The sequence below is a fragment of the Salmo salar genome, chromosome ssa17 (assembly GCF_905237065.1).
Source record: "Salmo salar chromosome ssa17, Ssal_v3.1, whole genome shotgun sequence".
Taxonomy (NCBI): Eukaryota; Metazoa; Chordata; class Actinopteri; order Salmoniformes; family Salmonidae; genus Salmo; species Salmo salar.
This window is the reverse complement of record NC_059458.1, coordinates 14,454,237-14,480,422: the sequence shown is the minus strand read 5'-3', so window position 1 is coordinate 14,480,422 and position 26,186 is coordinate 14,454,237. Positions and strand designations below refer to the sequence as shown.

The 26,186-nt window shown below is 44.7% G+C and overlaps 2 protein-coding genes across 3 annotated transcripts in view; both read right to left on the bottom strand.

The window, feature by feature from the left end:
- Positions 1-9,317: 9,317 nt before the first annotated feature.
- Positions 9,318-13,962, bottom strand: otos2 (otospiralin 2). The gene is made up of 4 exons (XM_014151643.1): positions 13,805-13,962; positions 13,424-13,496; positions 11,541-11,573; positions 9,318-10,115 (listed from the first exon to the last, which is right to left on the bottom strand). The coding sequence occupies exons 2-4, from the start codon at positions 13,485-13,487 to the stop codon at positions 9,922-9,924; spliced, it is 291 nt and encodes a 96-aa protein (XP_014007118.1). The 5' UTR covers positions 13,488-13,496; positions 13,805-13,962; the 3' UTR covers positions 9,318-9,921.
- Positions 13,963-16,457: 2,495 nt separating this feature from the next.
- Positions 16,458-26,186, bottom strand: part of LOC106575249 (cytoplasmic protein NCK2) — a 57,458-nt gene continuing 47,729 nt past the window's right edge. For both annotated transcript variants that reach the window (XM_014151641.2, XM_014151640.2), the window contains exons 3-4: positions 18,084-18,838; positions 16,458-17,788 (exon numbers count right to left, since the gene is read on the bottom strand). In XM_014151641.2, coding sequence (XP_014007116.2) covers positions 17,594-17,788; positions 18,084-18,838 — 950 coding nt within the window. In that variant the 3' untranslated portion in view covers positions 16,458-17,593. The remainder of the gene's footprint in view (positions 17,789-18,083; positions 18,839-26,186) is intronic.

Genomic DNA, 26,186 nt, shown 5'->3' with positions numbered 1-26,186 from the left:
TTCTTTCCTGGAGGAAAACCTGCTTGTGCCGGTTCAGGAATGTCGTAAAAGGAAGACCCAGCCAAACAGAAGCACTCAGTTATTCTCTCTCGTTTAATGTGAGGGTGATATGTTTGTTGGATGGGTAACACTTTATTTGGATAGTCCATCTGAAGATGCTCTACAGACTATCTACAAGCTATCAGTAACACTTCAACTATCTACTAACCATTACCTTATCCTAACCCTAAACTTAACACTTACCCTAACCTTAGCCGTTACCCCTAACCCTTATTCTAAACCTAGCCCTAACCATAGCAAGCAGTTGCTTATCAACAGATTGTCATACTATCAACAAACTATCTGTAGAGCATGTACAGATGGACTATCCAAATAAAGTGTGACCGAGCATTGCTACATCTAGAGTAGTGTCCAGCTAAGATATTGTGCTTTCTCTTACTGAGATATTTTGTTGTTTTTCTGTCCAATGTCTTTACACAGAAAGTGGAAATTGTAACTGTCAAACAACTGTCAAGCCTGACCAATGATGTCATAGAAACACTGAGAACAGAAACACTCAAAGACAACACAGAAAACCTCCATATCATATTTCCTCCACACATTCAGCAATAAATTATAATTTTCCTGTGTGCTTTTTTCAGACCAAGTAGTAACTTAAATAGCATCATGATGCTGCAATCAACAAATCTGGGACCATATTTATGGAACACCGCTCAAGGAAGTGCATGTTTCCATGCAGAAAGAGCAAAATATCTCAAGGGAAGGACAGATGCTTCTGAACATGAAAAAACACATCCCCACAGAGAAAAAAAACGTTTGAATTAAATTAAATTTCCTTACTTTTCTTTGAAGTTTGTCAGAGCCCCAAGATCATGGAGACTAGTCCTCTCTACACAGGTAGGGGGCAGTACATTTGATTTTAAATTGTCCCAATTCTGCACCCTTTTCCCAGTACCAGTCAAAAGCTTGGACACACCTACTCATTCAAGGGTTTTTCTTTATTTGTACTATTTTCTACATTGTAGAATCATAGTGAAGACATCAAAACTTTGAAATAACACATATGGAAACACGTAGTAACTAAAAAAGTGTTAAACAAATCGAAATATTATATATTTGAGATTATTCAAAGTAGCCACCCTTTGCCTTAATGACAGCTTTGCACACTTTTGGAATTCTCTCAACCAGCTTCATGAGGTAGTCAATGCATTTCAATTAACAGGTGTACCTTGTTAAAAGTTAATTTGTGGAATTTCTTTCCTTTTTAATGCATTTGAGCCAAATCAGGTGTGTTGTGACAAATTAGGGGTGGTATACAGAAGATAGCCCTATTTGGTAAAAGACCAAGTCCATATTATGGCAAGAACAGCTCAAATAAGCAAAGAGAAACAACAATCCATCATTACTTTAAGACATGAAGTTTAGTCAATATGGAAAAGTACTTTGAAAGTTTCTTCAAGTGCAATCGCAAAAGTGTTATGATGAAACTGGCTGTTATGAGGACCGCCACAGGAAATAAAGACCCAGAACTACCTCTGCTGCAGAGGATAAGTTCATTAGTTACCAGCCTCAGATTGCAGCCCAAATAAATGCTTCACAGTGTTCAAGTAACAGACCAGTGGCAACCCATCATTCAGGGCCCCACATTTTTAGGCTTGCCTGTTTTGCTTGTTATTTTGACATTAATACGTGTCACATATCAGTTTGCAAACAATATAAAAAAATAATATTTCATTTCGTTAATAAAATCATACAAACATGGTCTCTTTTTTGCTTTCTTGAGTAAGGCAGTTCCAAAATGTAGGTGTTTCAGCCTAGCTCAGTGCTTTCTGTGGTGGTGGGGCAAGCCAGCAGAAAATACAGAGCGTTGCGCCTGATTGGCTCAGTTTTCTGTCATGATTGGCTCAGTTTTCTTTCACTCATGGGACAGTACGTCACCCCCAAGTCTAACGTTAGAGCTTGAAAATGTTTGCCCCTTGGGTACTCCCATAGAGTTATATTAGAAGTGCCCATCCAAGAAGGCTTAAGGTCATTGGCCACAGATAGAATGACATCAAATCACGTTATATCTACAGTAGCTTTGATTGGACTGATCATGTCAACATCTTACTTTCAAAGTCTTAGCTAGCAGTCATCATTCGACAATCTACTAGCAAATCCTTTTTAATCCTTGTCATATGAAGAGAAATTATGAAGAGAAATTATAGATAAAACGTATCTGTGCTCAACGGCTATTGGACATAAAGATTACACAACAAGTTAGAAATTGCAAATTCAACAATGAGTCATTTGGAAGGAATCAGTGGCTAACTGCAAGCAGTGCAAAACAATCAGTAACAGTAGCCTGCTATTCAATGGAGTGGCTGTGTGTTTTTTTCCCCCGAGTTCGCACCAGAGAATGCCAGACTTTGATGACAAAACCGCCGCGCCACCTTCATGTTTAAGTGAGCACATCACAAGCCAAGGAGTGAGTCGAAAAATGTATTGTATGCTGCTGCATAAACGCTGTAATATGCCAGGGAGATATGTATACTGTAGCTAAGTGGATGTTGTGTAGTAAGATGTTAGTAACCCTAATCATTTGGGCTATTTTCACCTCTTAATTTTGCCTAACATTACTGTTCTGACTCATGTAACCTGTTTTTGAGAAATGTCATCATCTAATATCGTAAGAGATTTTAATGTCTGCTTATATGCCCCCCTTATCTGACTTCGCGTACAGGGAAAATACTGGAAGAGTGGCCCATGTTCTGCATTCTGTCGCTGTACATTTCAAAAGTGCTGAACATATAGTTATATTGCCTACGTCCGTCGTCGCTCGCTCATTGTCTTAATCGAAATTACAGAATGCCTCTTATCCGCTCATTGTTCCCGTATGCCATAGTTTGTACATCTCAATTGTCAGTAGAAACTACATTTGTTTAACCTGTTATGGCTAGGGGGCAGTATTTTCACGGCTGGATAAAAAACGTACCCGATTTAATCTGGTTACTACTCCTGCCCAGTAACTAGAATATGCATATAATTATTGGCTTTGGATAGAAAACACTCCAAAGTTTCTAAAACTGTTTGAATGGTGTCTGTGAGTATAACAGAACTCAAATGGCAGGTCAAAACCTGAGAGATTCCTTTACAGGAAGTGGCCTGTCTGACCATTTCTTGAACTTCTTTGCCATCTCTATCTTTTACAAAGGATCTCTGCTCTAACGTGACACTTCCTACGTCTTCCATGGGCGCTCAGAGCCCGGGAAAACCTGAATGTCGTCATCCCAGCCCCAGGCTGAAACACATTATCGCCTTTCTCAAGTGGCCGATCAAGGGACTGTGGGCTTAGGCGCGTGCCCTGGCCGCCCCCGTCTTTGTGATTTTTCCTCTGTTTGCCGAAAAGGAGATTCCCGGTCGGAATATTATCGCTTTTTTACGAGATAAATTGCATAAAAATTGATTTTAAACAGCGGTTGACATGCTTCGAAGTACGGTAATGGAATATTTAGAATTTTTTTGTCACGAATTGCGCCATGCGCACGACCCTGATTTACCATTTCGGATAGTTTCTGGAACGCACGAACAAAACGCCGCTATTCGGATATAACGATGGATTATTTGGGACCAAACCAACATTTGTTATTGAAGTAGAAGTCCTGGGAGTGCATTCTGACGAAGACAACAAAGGTAAGAAAATTTTTGTTATAGTAAATGTGATTTTGGTGAAGGCTAAACTTGCCGGGTGTCTAAATAGCTAGCCCGTGATGGCTGGGCTATGTACTTAGAATATTGCAAAATGTGCTTTCACCAAAAAGCTATTTTAAAATCGGACATATCGAGTGCATAGAGGAGTTCTGTATCTATAATTCTTAAAATAATTGTTATGCTTTTTGTGAACGTTTATCGTGAGTAATTTAGTAAATTGTTAGTAAATTCCCCGGAAGTTTGCGGGGGGTATGCTAGTTCTGAACGTCACATGCTAATGTAAAAAGCTGGTTTTTGAAATAAATATGAACTTGATTGAACAAAACATGCATGTATTGCATAACATAATGTCCTAGGGTTGTCATCTGATGAAGATCATCAAAGGTTAGTGCTGCATTTAGCTGTCTTCTGGGTTTTTGTGACATTATATGCTAGCTTGAAAAATGGGTGTCTGATTATTTCTGGCTGGGTACTCTGCTGACATAATCTAATGTTTTGCTTTCGTTGTAAAGCCTTTTTGAAATCGGACAGTGTGGTTAGATTAACGAGAGTCTTGTCTTTAAATAGCTGTGAAATAGTCATATGTTTGAAAAATTGAAGTTTTTGTATTTTTGAGGAATTTGTAATTCGCCTATCATTGGATATTGGAGCAGGTGTTCCGCTAGCGGAACGTCTAGATGTAATAGGTTAAGCAAGTCAGTCATATCAGCTATGTTTTTTTTAAAGGCAGTAAACGAGGCTGAATTAACTGTTTCGCTGCCAGACAAGGCTCCGCTGATAGCCAGGTGTAGCAGTGGTAAGGATTCACTCCATTGTGCTGGAAGGAAAGGTCTGCTGTTCGGACAGCTTTAACAGTTTGTGGGCACCGCTTGTCGCTTATAAAGTGCAATTCATGTATTGTTTAGAGTTGCATTGTTTAGTGTTGTGTTGTGTAGTGTCTTTGCTGGCATGCATCAAAAAAATTTACATGCTAAAATCACCACTGTAACAGACATCTCAACATCAACTGTTCAGAGGAGACTGTGTGAATCAGGCCTTCATGGTCGAATTGCTGCAAAGAAACCACTACTAAAGGACACCAATAAGAAGAAGAGATTTGCTTGGGCCAAGAAACAAGCAATGGACATTAGACCGGTGGAAATCTGTCCTTTGGTCTGATGAGTCCAAATTTGAGATTTTTGGTTCCAATCGCTGTGTCTTTGTGAGACGCAGAGTAGGTGAATGGATGATCTCCTCATGTATAGTTCCCACCGTGAAGCATGGAGGAGGATTGATGGTGTGGGGGTGCTTTGCTGGTGACACTGTCAGTGATTAATTTAGAATTCAAGTCACACTTAACCAGCATGGCTACCACAGCATTCTGTAGCGATACGCCATCCCATCTGGTTTGGGCTTAGTGGCACTATCATTTATTTTTCAACAGGACAATGACCTTAAACACACCTCCAGCCTGTGTTAGGGCTATTTGACCAAGAAGGAGATTGATGATGCTGCATCAGATGACCTGGCCTCCACAATCACCTGACCAACCCAATTGAGATGGTTTAGGATGAGTTGGACCACAGAGTGAAGGAAAAGCAGCCCACAAGTGCTCAGCATATGTGGGAACTCCTTCAAGACTTTTGGAAAAGCATTCCTCATGAAGCTGGTTGAGAGAATGTCCAGAGTTTGCAAAGCTGTCAAGGCAAAGGGATGCTACTTTTAAGAATCTAAAATATATTTGTTTAACCCTTTTTTGATTACTACATGAATCCATATTTGTTATTTCATAGTTTTGATGTCTTCACTGTTATTCTACAATGTAGAAAATAGTAAAAATAAAGAAAAACCCTGGAATGAGCGGTAGCGGTATCCAAACCTTTGACTGGTACTGTATATATTTCCATACTTTTGATTCCTGTCAACCAAGATGACACCACCATGTATAAGACATACTATAACCTCGTCCTTGTCCGCTCACTGAACTGAAGGTAGGAGAGGTGTTAAAGGCATTATATGTGAAATCAATAATTGGATATTTGCCACCAGTTATCTTTCTCTTCATTGCAGATGGGGCCAGGAGGCAAGGCAACAATGTGCCCTCTTTTGTTGTGTTGAATACCTCATTGAACCTCTCTGCAGCTTGCAAATCAAGCAATGCTGTGTTTGTTAGTGTGGCATTGTGAAAAAGTGTTTGTGTCTATTCCGCATTATGGACAAACCATCTTTGTCCTTGTCCCTGGGAGAGACGGTACAGCTACCGGTCTATTTCTTACTGTGGTGTACAGACTGTATATCAACAGTAAATAAAAAGCACAGGACACAACTTAAAAACAGAACAAGACTCACCTCCAGGCCTGTTGTCTGTCTCAATCCCAATATTTATTTATATACTCAATGTATACCATATGTCTGTAATACACACTAATTGGCTACCAGTCTGTTGTTAGTAAATACAGTTGAAGTCGGAAGTTTCCATACACTTAGGTTGGAGTCATTAAAACTTATTTTTCAACCACTCCACAAATTTCTTGTTAACAAACTATAGTTTTGGCAAGTCGGTTAGGACATCTACTTTGTGCATGACACAAGTAATTTTTCCAACAATTGTTTACAGACAGATTATTTCACTTATAATTCACTGTATCACAATTCCAGTGGGTCAGAAGTTTTCAGACACTACAGTCATACACTATGTTGACTGTGCCTTTAAACAACTTGGAAAATTCCAGAAAATGATGTCATGGCTTTAGAAGCTTCTGATAGGCTAATTGACATAATTTGAGTCAATTGGAGGTGTACCTGTGGATACATTCAAGACCTACCTTCAAAGTAAGTGCCTCTTTGCTTGACATCATGGGAAAATCAAAAGAAATCAGCCAAGACCCCAGAAAAAGAATTGTAGACCTCCACAAGTCTGGTTCATCCTTGGGAGCAATTTCCAAACGCCTGAAGGTACCACGTTCATCTGTACAAACAATAGTACACAAGTATAAACACCATGGGACCACGCACCCGTCATACCGCTCAGGAAGGAGATGCGTTCTGTCTCCTAGAGATGAATGTACTTTGGTGCGAAAAGTGCAAATCAATCTCAGAACAACAGGAAAGGACCTTGTGAAGATGCTGGAGGAAACAGGTTCAAAAGTATCTATATCCACAGTAAAACGAGTCCTATATCGACATAACCTGAAAGGCCGCTCAGCAAGGAACAAGCCACTGCTCCAAAACTGCCATAACAAATCCAGACTACAGTTTGCAACTGCACATGGGGACATAGATCGTACTTTTTGGAGAAATGTCCTCTGGTCTGATGAAACGAAAATAGAACTGTTTGGCCATAATGACCATTGTTATGTTTGGAGGAAAAAGGGGGAGGCTTGCAAGCCGAAGAACACCATCCCAACCATGAAGCACAGGGGTGGCAGCATCATGTTGTGGGGGTGCTTTGCTGTAGGAGGGACTGGTGCACTACACAAAATAGATGGCATCTGGAGGGAGGAAAATTGTGTGGATATTTTGAAGCAACATCTCAAGACATCAGTCAGGAAGTTAAAGCTTAGTCGCAAATGGGTCTTCCAAATGGACAATGACCCCAAGTATACTTCCAAAGTTGTGGCAAAATGGCTTAAGGACAACAAAGTCAAGGTATTGGAGTGGCCATCACAAAGCCCTGACATTAATCCTATAGAAAATCTGTGGGCAGAACTGAAAGAGCGTGTGCGAGCAAGGAGGCCTACAAACCTGACTCAGTTACACCAGCTCTGTCAGGAGGAATGAGCCAAAATTCACCCAACTTGTTGTGGGAAGTTTGTGGAAGGCTACCCGAAACGTTTGACCCAAGGTAAACAATTTAAAGGCAATGCTAACAAATACTAATTGAGTGTATGTAAACTTCTGACCCACTGGGAATGTGATGAAAGAAATAAAAGCAGAAATAAATAATTCTCTCTACTATTATTCTGACATTTCACATTCTTAAAAATAAAGTGCTGATCCTAACTGACCTAAGACAGGGAATTTTTACTGGGATTAAATGTCAGGAATTGTGAAAAACTGAGTTTAATGTATTTGGCTAAGGTGTACGTATGTGACCTGCCGACTTCTACTGTATATATCATTGTCTGTGGGATCAAATATTTCTCTTTACCTTGTTAGTAAATTAGATCTAATACATTTACCAACGCAAGCATTTGATCACATTCCATTGTTTACTATGGCAAGATGAAATTAATGAAAGTATTTCTCTGCGCTTCAAAGCAAGCCATCCTTGAGCGGGCGATGTTCAGTTAATGGTCGATTAGGCTTTCAGGGAGCCACTGCTTCACCAATCGACAGAGGACAATATGGCAAACATCTGTCAGCGTGCAAACTGACTCTTCCCCAAGAGTCAAGATACACAGAGAACTCAGCTGCTGTAGCTTGCATGGGAGTCACATGATAGACCCCTCTGTCTGTAAGGAACATACACACAGGGGAGATTCCCCTTGTGATTAGTATGTGATAATCTGTGAATAGCATTATAAACTGGGATGGAACACACCTTAACCTTGGGGTTTGAATGGTTTGCCTGGCACGTACCCTGAGAGTGAGAGGCTCAGTCTGCATTCCTGAATGTGCTGCTGTGAGAGGAAGGAACACCTGCACTCAGCTCAGGGCTGGTCTTTGCTGTGAAACAGGCTTCAAAGAGAAGTCACAGAGATGGGCAAAAAGCGCTCTTTCACTCTCACACACACACACACACACACACACACACACACACACACACACACACACACACACACACACACACACACACACACACACACACACTCACTTGTGGAATAACTAACACTTAAGCTGGGTAGATTCGAAGAAATAGGAGAAAGGTCACGCTTCATGAGATTTATACACAACACACAGCTTCTCAATGCTCCTTTTGCCCGTGATTTCTTCGAACCGGCAGCCGTAGATAAGTGTTTAGGTGTACTGTGTATCTATGGCAATGGGGATGATACACTCCCATCTTAACCTGACACCATCCCCTTGGGTCTGGGGCCCATCCTTATAACAACTCTACATCCACCTATCCTATCCCCTCCGTCCATTCGGTTACCATGGCAACTGGGGGAGGGCTTCCTCTTTAAAGAGTGTGTTATTAATGGTAAAGTCCCCCCCCCCGTGTTGCGTGATCACTCCGCACACCACTACACAGCATGTCCTGTTCCCTGCCCCCGCACGGCGCTACACGGCCTCTCTCTGATCTCCGCCAGGGGAAAGAACACACAGATATGAAGAGGTAAAAGATGAATTCTTGGAGTATTCAAACACACCCACATCCCTGCTCTTTGAATCACTCAATAGTTACAGACATCTCTGGTATGTGGATTTGCATATGGTTGATTACACAGATTAAGCCTAGTAAGCAAGTTATTTTTAGTCCAAGAATAAACTAAATCTGTGTTCAGGAAACTAGACCTGAGTAGTAGTTTCAAGCGAGCCAGGATTCTGACAGACAAACATGTTGATAGCTGCTGCACGATTGTACTTTTCCATCAATCAACTGTTTAACAACTTTAACTTCTGCGCCAAGCACATCTTTTGGGAGGAGAGCTTTGCATGCAACGGCTGTTCAAGACAAGTTTAAAGAAACAGACTATTCACAAGAATTAAATCTCCAGGGCCCTGGGAGTTTAATTGGGTCGTGGAAAAGCAGTTTCACACACAGAACGCATACAGATTTATTGTTCATGGACACAAAACAAGGCAAAGTCAAGTGTATGAGAGGCCTGATCTGCTGTCAACGTGTGTTCTCTGTCTATCCCACCTACACTGAGCATCACATGACCTCCATGCAGACATTCCATCCCTTCCCTTTCTCCTCTTTGGTGAATGTCAATACATGTCTTTTCCAGGGTCCTCTGAGGACAGAGTAGGCCTCTATATACAAGTAGGCCTACAAGTATATAGTGTAGGCCTCTATATACAATTTACACTACTTGCATGCAGTAGAGAGATGTTGGTTCTAGTTCTGGTCCCGTAATCATAAAGTGTGTCAGAATAGGAGTGCTGATCTAGGGTCAGTTTCTTCATTTTAGATCACAATTCAGTAGATTACATGGACAGGGGGGCCTGATCCTAGATCAGCATTCCTACTCTGATCTAGGCTCAGGTTCCCCCTGTCCATATACTCTTATTCTTTTGGATCTAAAAAGGCAAAACTGATCCTTCACCAGTTTTTATATACGTCGTTGTTGTTGTGGTTCTGGTTCCTCACTCCTCGTCAGGGTCGGACAGCTCATAGCCCAGGCGGCTGGCGGAGGGGAAGTGAGCCCAGAAGGTTCTGGCCAGGTCTTCAATCTTCTCATAACCAGCGTGCTCGCGCAGGGCCTCCACCCAGCCGAAGAAGTCAGAGGAGGTCAGAGCCCAGTTGGGCATGCTGCGCTTCTCACGCCCCAAATCTGCTGCTGGGAACCAATGAGAGCACGAGAAGAGAAGAGGACGTCAAAAGGGAACCAATCAGAGGCTGAGTGAATGATACTGCACTTCACTAAGACTGGACACATGACACAACTTGACATGGATTGATAGCCGTTTACTACATACATTCTTTTCAGTGTAATACACAAATCAACACACAATCTGTATTCATTGATTACACATGTGTGTTTGTGACAGTGATAGAACCACTGTACGGAACCTTTGCTAAAGGGAAGTCTTCCTCACCAATGGGAAAATCTACCCTGGCAATTTTCCCACTTCCCAGCCTTCCTCCCTGCTACACCAACCATAGCAGCCTCGTTCATTTCTCAGTGTTCACCTCTCTGTCACCCCTTCACTACAACCTGATCTTTAAGCCGCATTCCTTTAATCAAAGTCAATAAAATACCTTGTAAAAAAACGGCTCTTCTTCAAATTGAAACCAAAGCCCCCGTTGAGCATCTCAGGCTTATGGTTGATTAAAGACCAGTCTGGGGCGAGGGGCGCCGGACATCCCCTAAGCCCAGAGGTAGGCCTCTCACTGTGGGGTGGTGGGAGAGAGGGCCAGGTCCACGCTGGGAAAGCAGGCTAGGACAACAACACTCCACAAGCTCCCAACTCAAACATAACAACGTTGTGAGTGAGAGACTATAGGAATATGATAAGGAACAACACCACGTAGTGTGGAGGCACCAAGGAAGTCATCTCTTACATCTGTCCCTCTGACCTCTCTCCTTGTCCCTTGCTGTGTGTGTACATACACTGAATGTACAAAACATTAAGAACACCTTCCTAACATTGAGTTGCACCCCCCCATCCCTTTGCCCTCAGAACAGCCTCAATTCGTCAGGGCATTGACTCTACAAGGTGTTCCACAGGGATGCTGGTCCATGTTGACTCCAATGCTTCCCGCAGTTGTGTCAAGTTGGCTGGATGTCCTTTGAGCGGTGAACCATTCTTAATACACACAGGAAACTGTTGAGTGTGAAAAACCCAGCAGCGTGGCAGTTCTTGACCAACTAAAACCGGTGCACCTGGCACCTACTACCATATCTCGTTCAAAGCCATTTAAATATGTAGTGTTGCCCATTCACCCTCTGAATGGCACATATACACAATACATCTATGTTTCAATTGTCTCAAAACTTAAAAATCTTTCTTTAACCTGTCTCCTCCCCTTCATCTACACTGATTTAACAAGTGACGTCAATAAGGGATCATAGCTTTGACCTGGATTCACCTGGTCAGTCTGTCATGAAAAGAGCAGGTGTTCTTAATGTTTTGTCCACTCAGTGTACATCTTCAAGCTATAGTTGCACAACTCAAAATATTGAATCAACATTGCTAGGTCTGGTTTGGTTAAATCCAACCCCATCTTGGTAACCCCTGGTTACCCAGTCTCCCACGCTCACCTTTGCCTTCTTCTCCTGCTGTTTCCTCAGCCCCTGAGTTCGAGGGAGAAAAGACAGGAATTATTCAGACCGAAGGCACCATATGGGTCTTCATGGTGACTCACACAGCCCTGTTGATGGGTGACTTGTGACAAAACAGAGATAAAGTGAATTAGTCTAACTGAGGAGTGCTTTTTTTTAAATCTCTGTCTATCAACTCTCTCTCCCTCCTTGTCTCTATCGCTGACATTGCCCAAAACACTGGGCAGGCAGCAGCAGACTGGCAGACGGGGTGTTGCAGACAGAGAGAGGGAGACAGAGGCAGTGAGGTGTAAGACAGGGGATGAAGAGGATATGGGGGCTCTGACTGCTAAGTGCCATGTGCTGCCCCTGGCCCTGGACTGCTCTGACATTCAGACATTCACAGCCTTTATTAAATCTCCTCAGAGGATAGGAAGGTCGGGGCAGATCAAAGAAGAAGGTAAAGCCCAGTCTAGAGAAACAGACCTGGGTTCAAACACTATTTGAATAAATTTCAACATACTTTATCTGGGCTTGATTGAGCATGCCTGGCACAATAGAACCAATAGAATAGTCGAAAAAATACAAACCCTGCCCATCTGGCACTCCAGGCAGACTGAAGCAAACGCTAAACGTATTAGAAAAATCTTGAGTAGTATTTGGACCCAGGTCTGGGAGGACACATAGGGAAGGGGAAAGGTAAACGCTCAGCTTGGTCAACAGAGACTAGAGAGAGCTAAGCAAGGTAGGCACACAGTGTAATAGTTCTATCGTCTCAATGAAAACGAAAAAAGGGAGAAAGCAAAAGAAGGGAACGAACTACGACTGGTCTATTCTGACCCACATAACCCACAACCAGATGCTTTTCATCAAAGCAACGTCATTTCCACTCAATCAAATGTCTCGGAGTGATGTTGTGACAAAGGCTCTATGTCTCTGAATAGCCAATACTGCACATGCATTATGTAGGCAAGGCACGCAGGAAGAAGCTCTGTTCAATTAAATACACAGTATTGTGGTGTACTGTTGAAGAAATGGTACCAACTGTCCTTATACCAATACAAAGAACACCGTATATCATGGGAGGGCATCCGTTTCATTTGAAAGAAAAAGCTTCAAAACGTTCTCCTCATATCCCACAATAAAATCCAAATTGACAGAACAATGTGTGACTATAAACAATGTAAAGAGACATGTTGAGGACTAAACTTCATATTTGATGCATCGAGACAGAACCCAGTAAAAACACTATAATCAATACTGGTCTTTTATTTGTTGCTGTTGACTGCACCGGCTGTTGAAATGTCAGAGTAGTTTGTCAGAAGGTTACATTCCTAGTGAACTAATGGACGACATTCCCTCCAGAGAAACAAATTGACTGACTGTCCGGCTGCATCTCCAAGGTAATTAGTTCCAGTTGACAGTTTCTGAGAGTTGCTCCAGACTGCAGTAAGAGACAACAGCAGGCCAATAACAGTCTCATTCAGATGTCAAATTTAACTCACTTTTAACGTCTCAACAGTGGAGGATTCCTCTATCCATCTCCTCTTATCCATCTACAGCACCCAGAGCCGAGAACCCAGTAGAGAGCTAGTGAACTTTTCTCTTTTCTCAGTTCTTTCACATCAGCCCACAGAGATATTGGGAGAGATGAATTGAAGAGAGGAGGCTGCCGCCACCACTTCACACTTGAGTTTCATCCAAGTACACATCACAATCCAACACATCACAATCCAATACCTTATGCGCAAAATAGGTTAAAATGACGTTGAAGAGATGTCTTGTGCTCGCCGGGGCCTTTTGGATGCCTTCCATTATCACTGATGAAAATGGCACAGGCTCCGAGGCTCTCCCCTCTGTGGCGTGCTAACAGACTGACTTACCTGTTAGAGAGAGGAGACCCAGCAGGACGACCCAGAGCAGCATTGAGGCACAAAGACGAGGCATGGTTTTACACTGTGGTAGGCCGCACAAAGACAGAAACACAACCACAAACAGTGAGATATTGTCACAGCTTTTACCCCCGCATGGTTTTGCTTGTTCTGTAACATCTTAAGGTTTCTCTTGGGGAGAGGAGTTGTGTCAGAGAACAACAGAAGGACACAACAAAGAAGGTTTGAATCAGGAAACAAGACTTGTAACATTTCAAGGTACATTTCAGATTTTGCAGCAGGTGCAACGTTGGCATTTTTTTCCCCCAGTAAACAGATAAAACACCCAAAACAAAATCAATAAACAATCTTCATTTCCACTGATACAGGTACCTGGTGCTGGATCTGGATCTGGGCTCTTGGTCCTCTTGCTCTGGGCGTATATGTCCAGATATACCCAGACCCTGGATGGGAGGACAGATACAGTAAACAGAGCTGTCCAGGATATGTTGGTCCTTCACACTTCAGATCCACATGCCATACCTCAACTCCGAACCAACCGCCCTCTCTTTTCTACCCAGTCTCCACTTCTCACACCTGAAGCAGACATGTCAACGGACTGAAAGGCTTCCTTTGTGGACGAAGGGGAGATGGAGCATGGGAGCAGGGGAATGTCAACACTCTCTTACCCCTCACCAGCTAGGTCCGATGCAGACAAATCGTTCCCGTCTAGATAACTTACCACTGCTTATGTTCCTGAGCATGGCAATATTATGGCTGTTAAAATTTGTCCATTCATTTAATAAAACACAATCATCAATCATCCTTTCATGTACAGTAAAACGTTCGATCAATACCTGCACATCTTGATCTTGAAAGTGACAAAAGTTCATAACCTACATAAGAAAATGTATGCATTGGTGACATTGGATAAATGCATCTGCTAAATGGCATACATTATAATATTCTAAAAGACAAACTATACAAACACTACATGGTCTTTCACATACTGTAACTGGGAGCCAAGGATTGTGTTCTCTCTTGGTTCCCCTTTATGTACGTCTCCACCGCCTCAACCACAGACGACCACAACGGGGGCCTCAAATACAGTCCACATTTACCTCCGTTTGTCCCTGAGGAGCTGTACAGGAGGATTACATCTCGGCAACACCGGTACTGGATCTGGCTAGCTAAACTCAGCAAGAAACGGCACTTTTTCAGGACCCTGTCTTTCAAAGATAATTCGTAGAAATCCAAATAACTTCACAGATCTTCATTGTAAAGGGTTTAAACATTGTTTTCCATGCTTGTTCAATGAATCATAAACAATTAATGAACATGCACCTGAGGAATGGTCGTTAAGACACTAACAGCTTACAGACGGTAGGCAATTAAGGTCAGAGTTATGAAAACTTAGGACACTAAAGAGGCCTTTCTACTGACTCTGAAAAACACCAAAAGAAAGATGTCCAGGGTCCCTGCTCATCTGCGTGAACATGCCTTAGTCATGCTGCAAGGAGGCATGAGGAGAGCAGATGTAGCCAGGGCAATAAACTGCAATGTCCGTACTGTGAGACGCCTAAGACAGCACTACAGGGAGACAGGACGGACAGCTAATTGTCCTCGCAGTGGCAGACCACATGTAACAACACCTTCACAGGATCGGTACATCCGAACATCACACCTCCGGGACAGGTTCAGGATGGCAACAACAACTGCCCGAGTTACACCAGGAACGCACAATCCTTCCATCAGTGCTCAGACTGTCCGCAATAGGCTGAGAGAGGCTGGACTGAGGGCTTGTAGGCCTGTTGTAAGGCAGGTCCTCACCGGCAACAACGTCGCCTATGGGCACAAACCCACTGTCGCTGGACCAGACAGGACTGACAAAAAGTGCTCTTCACTGACGAGTTGCGGTTTTGTCTCACCAGGGGTGATGGTCGGATTCGCGTTTATCGTCGAAGGAATGAGCTTTATACCGAGGCCTGTACTCTGGAGCGGGATCGATTTGGAGGTGGAGGGTCCGTCATGGTCTGGGGCGGTGTGTCACAGCATCATCGGACCGAGCTTGTTGTTATTGCAGACAATCTCAACGCTGTGCGTTACAAGGAAGACATCCTCCTCCCTCATGTGGTACCCTTCCTGCAGGCTCATCCTTACATGACCCTCCAACATGACAATGCCACCAGCCATACTGCTCGTTCTGTGCGTGATTTCCTGCAAGACAGGAATGTCAATGTTCTGCTATGGCCAGCGAAGAGCCTGAATTTCAATCCCATTGAGCACGTCTGGGACCTGTTGGATCGGAGGCTGAGGGCTAGGGCCATTTCCCCCAGAAATGTCTGGGAACTTGCAGGTGCCTTGGTGGAAGAGTGGGGTAACATCTCACAGCAAGAACTGGCAAATCTGGTGCAGTCCATGAGGAGATGCACTGCAGTATTTAATGCAGCTGGTGGCCACACTAGATACTGACTGTTACTTTAGATTTTGAACCCCCCCCCCTTTGTTCAGGGACACATTATTCAATTTCTGTTAGTCACATGTCTGTGGAACTTGTTCAGTTTATGTCTCAGTTGTTGAATCTTGTTATGTTCATACAAATATGTTAAATTTGCTGAAAATAAATGCAGTTGACAGTGAGAGGGTGTTTTTTTTGTTGCTGAGTTTATATCTACTCATTTATCTCTAGGAGACAGACAACATGGCTACCATGAGTTAGGTTGTAAGGTATCAGAAGCAGTGTCAGCTTCCCAAATGACAGCATATTACCTAAATAGTCCACTAATTTTGACCAGGGCCCATAGGGTGCCACCCCCCCCCAGATCTCATGCCACATCAGGATTAAGGAGTCGCATTCAAGCACTTTTGTGGTTAACCGAAGCTCTTGCATCAGGATGGGCCTTCAGGTCCTGAAATGATGAAATCCTACCTACAGTAACTTTGCCATCTGTTGGTGGAAGATGGTAAATAAAGAAATGCAATTTGAATTTAAGAAGATGAAAGGGAAAAAAATGACACACTGCAGACAAATGTGCAACCAGAAAGCTTATTTTGGAAAAACTTTTAATTGAATAAAAGGATTTCATTCCTCAGTCACCACACCGTCTTGGAGTACAGTACCTTTTAGCTGTATCTAAATTCATATAATATTCACCTTATTCTTCTTTTTAAATATACATACACAGCTGAAAACAAGATTTAAATAACAGTGCTCAGTAACATTAAGACAGTTTTTCTTTTTTAAAAGCAGGAAACAAATGTTGAACAGACTCATTGGCAAACAGAACCAACAAAACGTTTTCCTATCGCTCTTGAACCTCCGTCGGACGTTGAGGAAAGCGGTGGATTGGAAGAGAACGTTCCGGGAACATTTGAGCAGTATGGGGGTGTGGCACATGATCGGTTGGTTTACATCCACGGACATTCAAACACAGCTTACTGACGGTGTCCATTCCACAATACACCTACAGAGGGCGTCCTTTCCTTACCTGGTAAATACAGTACCATTTGTGGTGCCTTTCTTTCTGGTACAACAGTCTTTATGGAAACGTAATGCTACTTTCTGCAAGCGACGGGTCGCTTGATAACGACTGACAAAGTAACAACACCTGCTGGAGACAAGCAAAAAGAGAAGAGCTGTTTCTCTCCTCTAGTTTGTTTTCCCCAAAAAATCTAAAGATCTCCAGTGATAATGTGATGTCAATGTCAACACATTAAATATTCACGTTCATGGTGCATGTAGCTGTTGTGAAGGAACCATTGACTGTAATTCCCCATCCGTGCTCACTCCAGAAACCTAGAGGCACCGGCAGGGCTATACTAGGAGGTGGAGTTGTCAGCCAAGGCAAAGAGCAGAGGCTTAGAGATGGCCCCTTAGTGTAGGCGTTCTCTGGACACTTCTGGACAGGACTCAATGTCATTATTCTGAAAGGAATCTGAGCTACGGTGGCCAACATGTACCATTTGAGTCTTTCTATGTGCTAACTGTTTTCTGTTGAGTTTATGGTGACTGTTAGCTCCTGTATTGAAGGGGCATGGGCAGACCAGTGGATATTGCTGTGCTCAATCAGTCAGTGGCAAGTCCAGTAATAAGGCTTGTTGTTAGGCCAGGCCGAGCACCGGGGTACGGATTGTGTGTGTGTGAGTGTGTGTGTATGTAAATGTATGCGAGCATGTGTGTGGTCACAGCAGCGGTTTGACCAGGTAGAGTTTGTCTCCATGATCGCTGGTGAAGATCGGGGCTTTCTTGTAGTGCTCCACCAGTTCATCCATGCTGCTGAAGCGTCTCTGGCCGATACAGTAGACCCCCTCCGCCAGTGCAACCTTGAAGTGCTTGTTCTTTCCCATCGCCTTGAGGGACACGGAGAAATCACTGGGCTGGGAGAGAGAGAGAGAGAGAGAGAGAGAGAGAGAGATAAGAAATGGACGATTATTGCCATGATGTTTCATTCTTAAGCCACTAGAGGGGGCTATAGATCTACTGTAAAGTCCACCCATCCCACTGAATAATGCAGTTTCCCTCAAGACAGCTTTCCCAATAAAAACAGCTCAAAACACAGTATGATAAGGCTATTGTAAACCATAAAGTACATTATTATATACATAATCAGGAACACAAATCAACTGTTCTCCCCCCATTTCAACCAATCACAATACTCTCTCGACCACTCACCGATGATTCGCTGTCTCTGACCAGGAAGTCTCCCTGACCTCCTCTCTCGTTGAGCGCACACTCTGCCTGATGCCTGGTAACTCCCCCATAGTACCAGTCCTTCCCGGCAAACTTTCCCACGCGGGCCGGCCCTGTGTAGTTGATGTGGGGCGAGTGGGGGCCCGAGCCCATCCCACCCCCGGGGGCCGGATCGTCGCTAAGGATAACCACATAGTTCTTTGGCACCAGGCCCACCTGTCCACGGGCGTTCCGACACCGCCACCACTCAGGGTCGTTCTCCGGTTTCTCCAGCACCTCCATCACCTCGCCCTTTTCAAAGTTCAGCTCCTCGTCTGTCACAGAGCTGAAAGGGTACAGCGTCTGGACAGTGTGGAGCGCCCTGGTTGTCCCGTTGATCACCCCTCCCAACCCTGCCCCCTGCCCTGGGTAACCTCCGCTTAGGTCCCCCGAGACGGCCTCCTCCTCCCCCTCCTCCAGGACATAGTTAGAGGGGAACCAGCCTACCTGACCTTCAGAACTCCCTCGCCACCAGCCGTCGCTACACTTCTCCATGACAATGACCCTTGACCCCTTCACCAGTGTCAGCTCGTCTTCCCGCTCCGCCGTGTAGGCGAACTTGACCAGGGCTGAGATGCTGAGGTCGTAGATACGCTCGCCGCCGCTACCTCCGCCGCCATTGGACGGGTACTCTGCGTCCGTGCTGGGCGTTGGCGAGGCATCGCGGGCACTCGTCTTCCTCTTCGTCTTCCCCAGGCCTTAGAGAGGGAGAGAGAGAGAGAAATAACTTAGTACAATAGACAATAAATATCTATACCACAAAGTGAAGATCTCAGCAGTAGTTCCACAACAGAGCAGAATAACATAGTAAAAAGTCCCCCTTCAACATATTAGGTTAAAAGTCCTGAGGCTAGAGTGTCGTGCATCTAGAGAAAATTGCTCCAAACAGAAAGCCCTACGTGGTCATTGAGATTGAGCAGGCAGCTACGCTACTCAAAAAACAGCCTGCAAGTGAAGTGCAGCAGCAAGCTGAGCTAATTAGCTCCTAGTACTGCTGGTAGAGGACGGTCCGGGGTTAGGAGGTCACCACCTCTCTCTGAGGCTACAGCCAGGGAGGCAAACACTTCAGCTAGAGTGAGGGGGTCTGGGTAATTAGTGCTGCAAGGAAACTGGAGGTAAGGCCAGAGGAGAGACAAGGGGGGTTCTGGGTATTGACAGGCGATGTTAATTCCTCTCAGGCAGCTACTGAACAGACCACTGTGCAGGAAGGCTGTTTAGGAGACAGGAAACGCAGATCGGATGACACTGAGGTGGGTCGGGAGGGTGGACATGGACTGCATCCAAAATGGCACCCTATTCCCTACATAGTGCACTACTTCTGACCAGAGCCCTATGGGTATCGGTCAAAACACAGGGCTCTGGTCAAAAGTATTGCACTATGTAGGGAATAGGGTGTCATTTGGAATAGGGTGCCATTTGTTCGGGTTGGCTCTCTCGCTGGAAAATATTGACCTTTAACCTCTTTCAATAACAACCCCCCAAACCGTTCCCCCACTGTAAACTACCCCCGTAAAATTAGACTCTCTCGTTACTCCTTTCACTTTAGACTCTCAATCCCTAACTCGCTCTCTGAACATTTACACATCTATTTAAGACAATATAGAGAATCTCTAATGCAAGCAGAAGGAAGAGAATCACTGCCATTTAAAGCCTAGTGTCAGAGAGAATTAACCTCAACCCTCTCAGCCAGGTAGGGGAGCACCCTGAAAGGTCACAAACAACCCCTTTCCTCCATCTCCCCCCCTCTCTCTTCGTCCTACACCACTCTCCATCTCATGCATGAAACAAGGCGGCTTCCTGACATTCTGTGTTCTTGACGGTTAACTGGCCTTCTGCTCTGACGGAGCACGCAGCCAACCAGGGAGCGTCTTTGTTGTGAGTGTACAGCAACACTCCGTTCTTAGCAGACTTCCAAGAGCAAGCAAACCTGGAGATGAGATGGACTGCAGGCACGCACACAGAGACATACACCTGTATTCAAATGTGGAACTCAACTCCCAATTACAAAACACACCTGCTCATGGGAAGCGTCACATAGTTTTACACATGCCCAGTTACACGCAATACAGGGACCAAGAAACATGATTAAATCGTAGACCTCGTCTCGTCTCCTGTAATAGTTCTACGCTCGTGAAAAGAGGAGACGATATGACGAGAGCTCCTCTCTGCCCAGAAAGCTACCATTCATCAGCTCCGCCAGCGCTAGAATGTCAAAATACATGTCACTCACTAAATACGCCTTGCCTGCTGCACCTATCGTCATTTACTGCCGTTACAACCGGTATGTACTTCCAAATAAAGGACTAAATAAACATTCACAAGGAAGCGAAAACATTTCAATGTATTGTTTTGGTCCGGAAGAGGCTCCTTTGCCCAGATACTGGTTCAATCATAGACTAGATCCTACAGTACATACTGAGAAACACACACACACACACACACACACACACACACACACACACACACACACACACACACACACACACACACACACGGAGACGAACAGCATGACGGGCCGACTGAGTCAAATAAGACCCACAACAAATGTAATAATACTCCCTCAGAGTTAAAATGACGAGCAGACAGCCCTCGTCTCCATGAATCAGCCTCCATCATGACACAGAAAGGCCAGTGGCAGCGTCACAGGGACAACTGGGGTAAGAAGCTGCTTCTGTTTCAGCCTGGGGGGGGGATTTGGGAAACAGTGACCTTGAGCGGTGGTAGGGGAGGGGCGGAGGATGGTGAAATACCATCACTTAGCCCCTGTCACAACTATCCCCCATCAACAGGCCAGTCCACCCCTCACACAACAAACTGTGAGGAGGAGGCACGGTCACTATTTATAGCTTTCACAGAAATAAAGGAAAAAGCTAACATTGGCTTCACTGGAGCGTACTGGGCTGTTGTTTGACATGGTAGGGCCGATTTCAAGGGCTGTAGATCAAGTGGCAGGCAGGGAGATTGGCATTTACACACACACTTGTCTATGAACACACACGCAACTTTTCTAAGCGATGACACACATATACCTTCCTTCCTTAGCAAACGGACAGCTGATCCATGACTTTCATGCTCATTCCTCTGCAGCATGCAACAACAAACGAGGTACTCTGTGTTGCTCTCACACGCCACAACAGTAACGACACACTAACTCACAGTCGCCCCCACTAAGCAACACTGCGATGACAGTGACAATACTAATTAGACAACAACAAGCGCTAATTGGAACCTTAAAGATATTTTTTTTTATTAAGTAGGCATAAATCGTGAGGAAGTGCCTTGAGAGCCTAAAGCACAATTGGCCCAGCGTCGTCCGGGTTAGGGGAGGGTTTGGCCTGGGGGGGCCTTTACTATGCTCATCGCGCTCCAGCGACTCCTTGTGGCGGGCTGGGCGCCTGCACGCTGACCTTGGGCGTTAGTTGAACGATGTTTCCTCCGATACATTGGTGCGGCTGGCTTCTGGGTTAAGAAACGCGGTTTGGCGGGTCATGTTTCGGAGGACGCATGACTCAACCTTCGCCTCCCGAGCCTGTTGGGGTGGCAGCGATGAGACAAGATAAAAATAAAGAGTGGGCCCTCACCAAGTCATCCATTCACCTGGGCCCACACCAAGTCATCCATTCAACTGGGCCCTCACCAAGTCATCCATTCACCTGGGCCCACACCAAGTCATCCATTCAACTGGGCCCTCACCAAGTCATCCATTCAACTGGGCCCTCACCAAGTCATCCATTCAACTGGGCCCTCACCAAGTCATCCATTCAATTGAGCCCGAGGCGAGGCCCGAGGCGAGGCCCGAGGCGAGTCACAGTGTGGACCCATACAGCTGACTCGTCGATGCTTAACGATACGCTCTTAATTTACGCTGATTAAGGAGAACAGCCAGGGACAACCCCATCCAGCTCGCTGCAGGGAAGCAATGTGGAGGACCTGGGGACAACTGTTCAATGTAGCACAATGGTGATTGCAGAGTAACACTAATCATGGAGGAGTGAGAAAAGAAAGTCATTCGATGAGAAGTGAATGCCAAGCTATTCAGTATCAATCCCAGATATAGGCCCTTTTCATGTGCTGACGAATGGAACAGGCCGTGCTTAGTCAGAATGTTCTCTTTGCAATATAAAGCTGATGGTCTCCAATAATAGATAATAGCATGGTGGGCGGTGGACCAATTAAGTAGCAGTGTGATCCACAAGAAGAATGTGAGTCCAGGTGGCACTTAGTGTCCATGAAAGCAGCGATGCTCTCTTCCGCTCTGTCTCGCTCTTTTCACTCGCTCCCTCTTCTCTCTCCTACCTCCTCTCTCTCCTCCCACCCTGTCTCGCTCCCTCCTCCCTCCCTCCTCCCACTCTGTCTCTCTCCCCCTCCTTCCTCTCTCTCTCTCTCCCGATGAGACACTTCACTTAAGGTGTGGTATGAGACCAATGAATCACTCGCCAACAACTTTCGCTTTATTCAATTTTCATAAAGCTGATTTTCTTCTCCATGCCTCGGTCTGAAATTGAATTCCAGCACAAGGAGGATATACTGTAAACGAATACCCAGGCTATTTCTACCTATATCTACCCCACAATCACTGATGAATAACAGAGTAAGATGATTATCTGAGGTTTGACGGGAACTCATTTTCTCTAAATGGCGTTTTTCTTTCCTGGATGATAGCTGGGAAAGCTGTGTGGATGTACTTAGAGGAAGAGACGGATGGAGGAAGATGGAGAGGAAGATAGTGTGGTAGGATGGAGCGAGTAGACGAGGAGAGTGCTCGTCTCCCAGACAACACTCTTATCGGTTAACTCTACACCCCTCTACGGGTCCCCATCGCTCTCTGTCACTTGTCAAATCGAGCCTCAGTCGCTCTTGTCTGAGCAGCCATTTCTCTGTCCGTTCTACTGTCCTCAGATCGCCCATCCCAGACTCAATTCCCTTGACAACTCTCTTCAATCAGATAGGAAGTAACCTCAGCAGTATCAGCATCTGGCTCAGAGTAAGCAGAGACCACTTTTCGTCAAACGCATTTCACAGGTTCCAGACAAACACTAACGGAGGATTGATATTTATATCAGGACTGCAACACGATCAGCTTGAAAATACACATTTTCAAAACGCTAACATTTAGCACTGACCAGCAACACTGGTAAACTAGAAGACACATCCCCTAGCTGAGCAGCATACTAAATTGGGCCCCGGAAGTTGGAAGCAAAGACAACGTGACCATATACATCGCATGGCAACAAATCAATCCGTAACAACAATGTCCATCTGCCAGCCCTGAATGGTTGAACGGCGTACTGATAGAGCAACAGGCCACTGACCTATGGCGTTTACAGTGGCCTGAACACAACCGTCATTACGATGACATCATGAGAGCAAAAACATCAAATCAAACGGAAGTAGCACACCAGAATGAGGTCTGCAGAGTGTCAAGACTCATAGAGAACGTAGTTAATCAAGAGGAAAGGCCTCTGTTAACCACCTTGTTTACAGAATCACTGATAAGCAAGAGTCATTTCTTAAAAATATCTTCATCAGACTTGGAGGGTTAATTTAAACACAATTCAATCTACTTGACTGCCTTATGTCAACCACTTTTAAAAACTAGCCTCATCTCTGGCAAACATTATTTATTTGTCATTATGAACTGGGTGGTTCAAGCCCTGGATGCTGATTGGCTGACAGCCGTTGTATATCGGACTCACACCACGGGTATGACAAGACATTTCTTTTTACTGTTCTAATTACGTTGGTAACCAGTTTCTAAAAGCAATAAGGCACCTCAGCGGGTTATGGTATATGACCAATATACCACGACTAAGGGCTGCATCCAGGCGCGTTGCGTCGTGCTCAAGAACAGCCCTTAGCTGTGGTATATTGGCCATATACCAGACCCCCTCGAGCCTTATTGGTTCATTACCCAGCTCATGTTTGTTTGTTTAATGTCATGATTATTCAATAGCCCGTAAAGAAACGTTAAGGTAGATTATAGTTTTAGTTGTTTTGAAAGGTTCCCGTTGGCAAGACTGTCTGTGTCCCAAATGGCACCCTATTACCTATATAGTGCACTACTTTTGGCCTGAGCTCTGGTAAAAAAAAAAGTAGTGCACTATATAGGGAACAGGGCGCCTATTTCTGATGCACCCAATGTGAACTGTTCCATTGAGATGAACTGAGGACATTGAGTTGAGCTTCATCCTAGCTGGGTTGGCACCAGGTCATTCTCTGTGGGAAGGTGAATGGAGCCAACGTTTCCACAGGCAGAGCATTATACTGACAGGCACCCAATGGAGAGCTAAGAACACACTGGAAGCCTATCAGTAGACGCAGCGCCAAAACAGAAACGGAGGTCATTTCAATCGCTACAAAGGAACGAACACACACACACACACACACACACACACACACACACACACACACACACACACACACACACACACACACACACACACACACACACACAGCTTTCTGACTAAATAAACATAGAAAATAAGTAGGATTCAAATCAACTGGTGACTAAAGCAAATATTGTCTCTCTAGGTGATTCCAGTGAAAACATCGCATAACACCTGCCTTGGAGAAGGCATACGTGTCACTGGTTGAAGTAACCCTGGTAATAACCAATCAGAAAACAGATGGAGGTCCAGCCATACACATACAGGGGTTGTCCTTGGAGGAAGCCAAGGTTGTTGCAGGTGGCTGGAGATGATTGGTTTATGTTCTGACATTTCTACTCATCCCCACTGGGGATGCAACCAATTCAATACAACAAGAACATAGCAGTCAGCAAGTTCACGTGTGTGGGGTTGCGTTCAAGGCGTGTGTGCGTTTAAGCGTATGTTTAAGCGCGTGTCCGCATTAGGAATCACGGTGTACAGCTGATGGTATTTGAGTGCGAGGAATGCACAAAGCTGTAACACTCACCTCCCACTTCATCTGCCTCGATCTCAAAGAGAGAGAACACTCAATAACTATTCCAGCTATGCTCTTGTGATCTGGCTTTGTGTGTGTGTGTGTGTGTGTGTGTGTGTGTGTGTGTGTGTGTGTGGCGTGCGTGCGTGCAAAGCTAAAAAGCTCTTTGTCTCACTACAGGCCTGACAACATTATTTCAGTGCTCTCAGCGCTCTGGGCCCAGAGAACAAAGAGAGCTGTAGTGGATTTAGAGTTCCCCCTTTAAACACTATCTCCAGGGTTATATTCAATGATCAATAGTTGGATTGATAGGGAAGAGCATGTGTCACTGTTAGCGGCACAAATCACCCTCAGGTCGCTCACTATTTACACAACGGGAGGGTCTAATCCTGGACGCGGATTGGTTAAAACCGCATTCCAGCCGGTGTTAATTCCACAAGTTACCACCGGCTAAAGCTATGACGTGGAAATGCCTATTTACACTGTTCCATCTCACTGCACAATCTACGGTCTCATCAGCCCAGCCAGACAATTTATACATTTGATCTCCAGCTGTCCCGTAGTAATGAACGCGTCGGGGTCGGTAGTCAGGACGAGACAGACGGGCAGCTTTTCTCAGCCAGTCGAAATCATGAATCAGCATCATTTTTATAGACGTATACAAAGAAATGTCAATTGAAAAAAGGTAAAAGGAAACGTAGTGCAGATAGTTTGCAGTCTTTCCAGCTTCAGTTGGAAGTGATCTGTGTTAGCTAGCTCCTCTGAACAAGTGTCCTGACGAGAGAGCACATTTTCTATGCCAGGCGAAATTGTGCATCATTAGCTCATTGTTATGGATGTACCCAAATAAATGTCACTAGAAAACAGCTTAAACAAACGCAAATGCAGCTACTTCGCTGTTATTCTGGATGCTTCTTGACGTGACTGTAAGTTAGCCGTAGTTGGCTATCTAGCAAGGAAGGGATAAGAACGTTGCCAGCCAGTATGGCAATGGAACATTTAGAACGAACGGCTGGGTCTCTCTCTCTCTGTGTGTGTGTGTGTGTGTGTGTGTGTGCACTGGGAATAGACAATCTGCAGGTTTTTAATTGCATTGTCTGTCAAGACCTCTGACAACTAGGCAAAGCAGTGGGAGAAATCCTC

What these genes read in the sequence shown, in the direction of transcription:
- otos2 (XM_014151643.1), bottom strand. Translation starts at nt 13,487, where the DNA reads ATGCCTCGTCTTTGTGCCTCAATGCTGCTCTGGGTCGTCCTGCTGGGT. An exon ending in GGGTCTCCTCTCTCTAACAG is followed by an intron (nt 11,574 to 13,423) that starts GTAAGTCAGTCT and finishes CCTCGAACTCAG; the next exon opens with GGGCTGAGGAAACAGCAGGA. An exon ending in AGCAGGAGAAGAAGGCAAAG is followed by an intron (nt 10,116 to 11,540) that starts GTGAGCGTGGGA and finishes ATTGGTTCCCAG; the next exon opens with CAGCAGATTTGGGGCGTGAG.